General features: G+C 67.1%; 1 protein-coding gene across 1 annotated transcript in view; it reads left to right on the forward strand.

Moving 5' to 3' along the window:
* Positions 1 to 64: 64 nt before the first annotated feature.
* The window catches only part of NOC4L (nucleolar complex associated 4 homolog), a 3,531-nt gene continuing 1,593 nt past the window's right edge, over positions 65 to 2,002 (forward strand). Inside the window, exons 1-6 of the mRNA XM_014545352.1 lie at positions 65 to 151; positions 362 to 468; positions 716 to 823; positions 1,046 to 1,504; positions 1,595 to 1,706; positions 1,876 to 1,936. Coding sequence (XP_014400838.1) covers positions 145 to 151; positions 362 to 468; positions 716 to 823; positions 1,046 to 1,504; positions 1,595 to 1,706; positions 1,876 to 1,936 — 854 coding nt within the window. The 5' untranslated portion in view covers positions 65 to 144. The remainder of the gene's footprint in view (positions 152 to 361; positions 469 to 715; positions 824 to 1,045; positions 1,505 to 1,594; positions 1,707 to 1,875; positions 1,937 to 2,002) is intronic.

Below are 2,002 nucleotides of genomic sequence, written 5' to 3' on the forward strand. Positions count from 1 at the left end.
GGGCTCCCCGAGGCCGGCCTCTCCCCGCAGTCGGAGGACCCGGAGGAGATCCAGGATGCGGTGCGCGCCTGCAGCCGCCTGTTCGGGGCCTTGCTGGAGCGGGGGGAGCTGTTCGTGGGCCAGCTGCCCCCGGAGGAGACCGTCATGGCAGGTGAATGTCCTGGGGGCCCAGGCCTCGTCTCTGGCGAGGGTGGAGGGAGACGTGATGAGCCCCCCAAAACCTCTTAACAGGGCTTACCCTTGGGGAAGACGATGCTCTCTCTCTCTCTCTCTCTCTCTCTCTCTCTCTCTGGCTGGGGCCATGGTGGCCTATGGTTCCCACTCGTGTGCTTGGCTGGGCTGACCACCCTCCCCACGGCAGGGTCCCAGGGGGCCACGCGGAAGTACAAGGTGTGGATGCGGCACCGTTACCAGAGCTGCTGCAACCGCCTGGCCGAACTCCTGGCCCATCCCTCCTTCCAGGTCAAGGTGAGTCTTGGGGACCCCGACCTTCTCTTCTCGCCCTGAGCGTCCCCTGCACCCCAACCGCGAGCCTCTCCGCACACACAGGCTGGCCGCTTGCCTTCCCGCACTTGTTCCTTTTTGTTGGCTGGTTGGGTGGGTGGCTCTGTCCTCTCGTGGACAGTCAGGCTGAAGTTCCGGGAGAGCTCTGTGGGCCGGTCCACGGGAAGGGGACGTTGCCGGGGCACCGCGGCCACTGCCCCCCTCTCCCCAGGAGCTCGCCCTCAGTACCCTCATGAAGTTCGTGCAGCTGGAAGGGGCGCACCCCCTGGAGAAGCCCAAGTGGGAGGGCAGTTACCTGTTTCCCCGCCAGCTCTTCAAGGTGAGGGGCGCCTGGGGGTCCCGGCGGACCTCTGGCCAGAGCCGCGACGGGAGGCTGTTCGGCGTGATGCTCTGCCCCATCCGGCCTCGGGGGGAGGGGGGAGGCTGCCGCTTGGGGGGGCTCCTGGGGCTCTTGGTTGTGAGGCTGTGCTGTGTGGGCTCGGCCCGGGTTGGCCATCCTAGGCTGGAGAAGCACTCACCTGCTCTCCCCCTGCCTGGCCAGGCAGTGGTGGACGGCCTGCTGTCCCTGGAGGAGGACTGCTCGCTGCTCCTCTCCCAGTTCTCCCAGTACCTGGAGCAGGACGACGTGCGCTACCACGCGATGCAGGCGGCCGCAGACACCGTGGCCAGGGTCGCCAACTCCCAGCCTCACGAGCCGTCGCCTCCCTGCCCTCTCCCTCGCAGAGCTGTCGGACAAGTGGAAGGTCACTCATCTGAAGGTGAGATGCTCCGGAGGGCGGGGGTCTCCCTGGGAACAGGCCCGTCCTGGGGTGCGGCCTCAGGCAGCAGGTGTGGGACTTGGGGAGAAGGCAGCCGCCTCTTTCCTGGCTTGGACAGCCCCTGGGTCACTCAGAGGACCCCGGGGGCGAGGAGGCCCCAGGCCGGCTGGAAACCCTTCCCCCACGCACAGGAGCACAGGAAAGCCTTCCAGCTGATGTGGCTCGGCTTCCTCAAGCACAAGGTAGGGCCTGGGGGGAGCAGGCTCCAGTCTGGGCCTGGCCTGTGCGGGGTGTGGCAGACAGAGCCCTGACCCTCTCCCCCCGCCCCCCAGCTGCCCCTCAGCCTCTACAAGAAGGTGCTGGTGATCATGCATGAGTCCATCCTGCCCCACCTGGCCCAGCCCAGCCTCATGATCGACTTCCTCACCCGCGCCTACGACATCGGTGAGCGGGGCGCCCAGAGGGGCTGCGACAGGGGCCGACCAGGCGGGGTGGGTGCTGGGGGTCCCTTTCCTCCCTTTTGAGACGGAGGGGGGCGGGCAGGCCTGTGGGCAGCTGGCTCCAGGAGCCTGGAGTGTGGGCTGCAGCTCCATGGCTGTGTGTCTGTCTGCAGGGGGCGCCATCAGCCTCCTCGCCTTGAATGGACTTTTTATCCTGATTCATGAGCATAACCTGTGAGTGTCCATCTGGGGGGAGTGCAGGCCTCTCTTCTGCCCCCAACCCCATCCCACCCACCCCCA

This window comes from Myotis brandtii, unplaced genomic scaffold, assembly GCF_000412655.1.
Source record: "Myotis brandtii unplaced genomic scaffold, ASM41265v1 scaffold403, whole genome shotgun sequence".
NCBI classification, from domain to species: domain Eukaryota; kingdom Metazoa; phylum Chordata; class Mammalia; order Chiroptera; family Vespertilionidae; genus Myotis; species Myotis brandtii.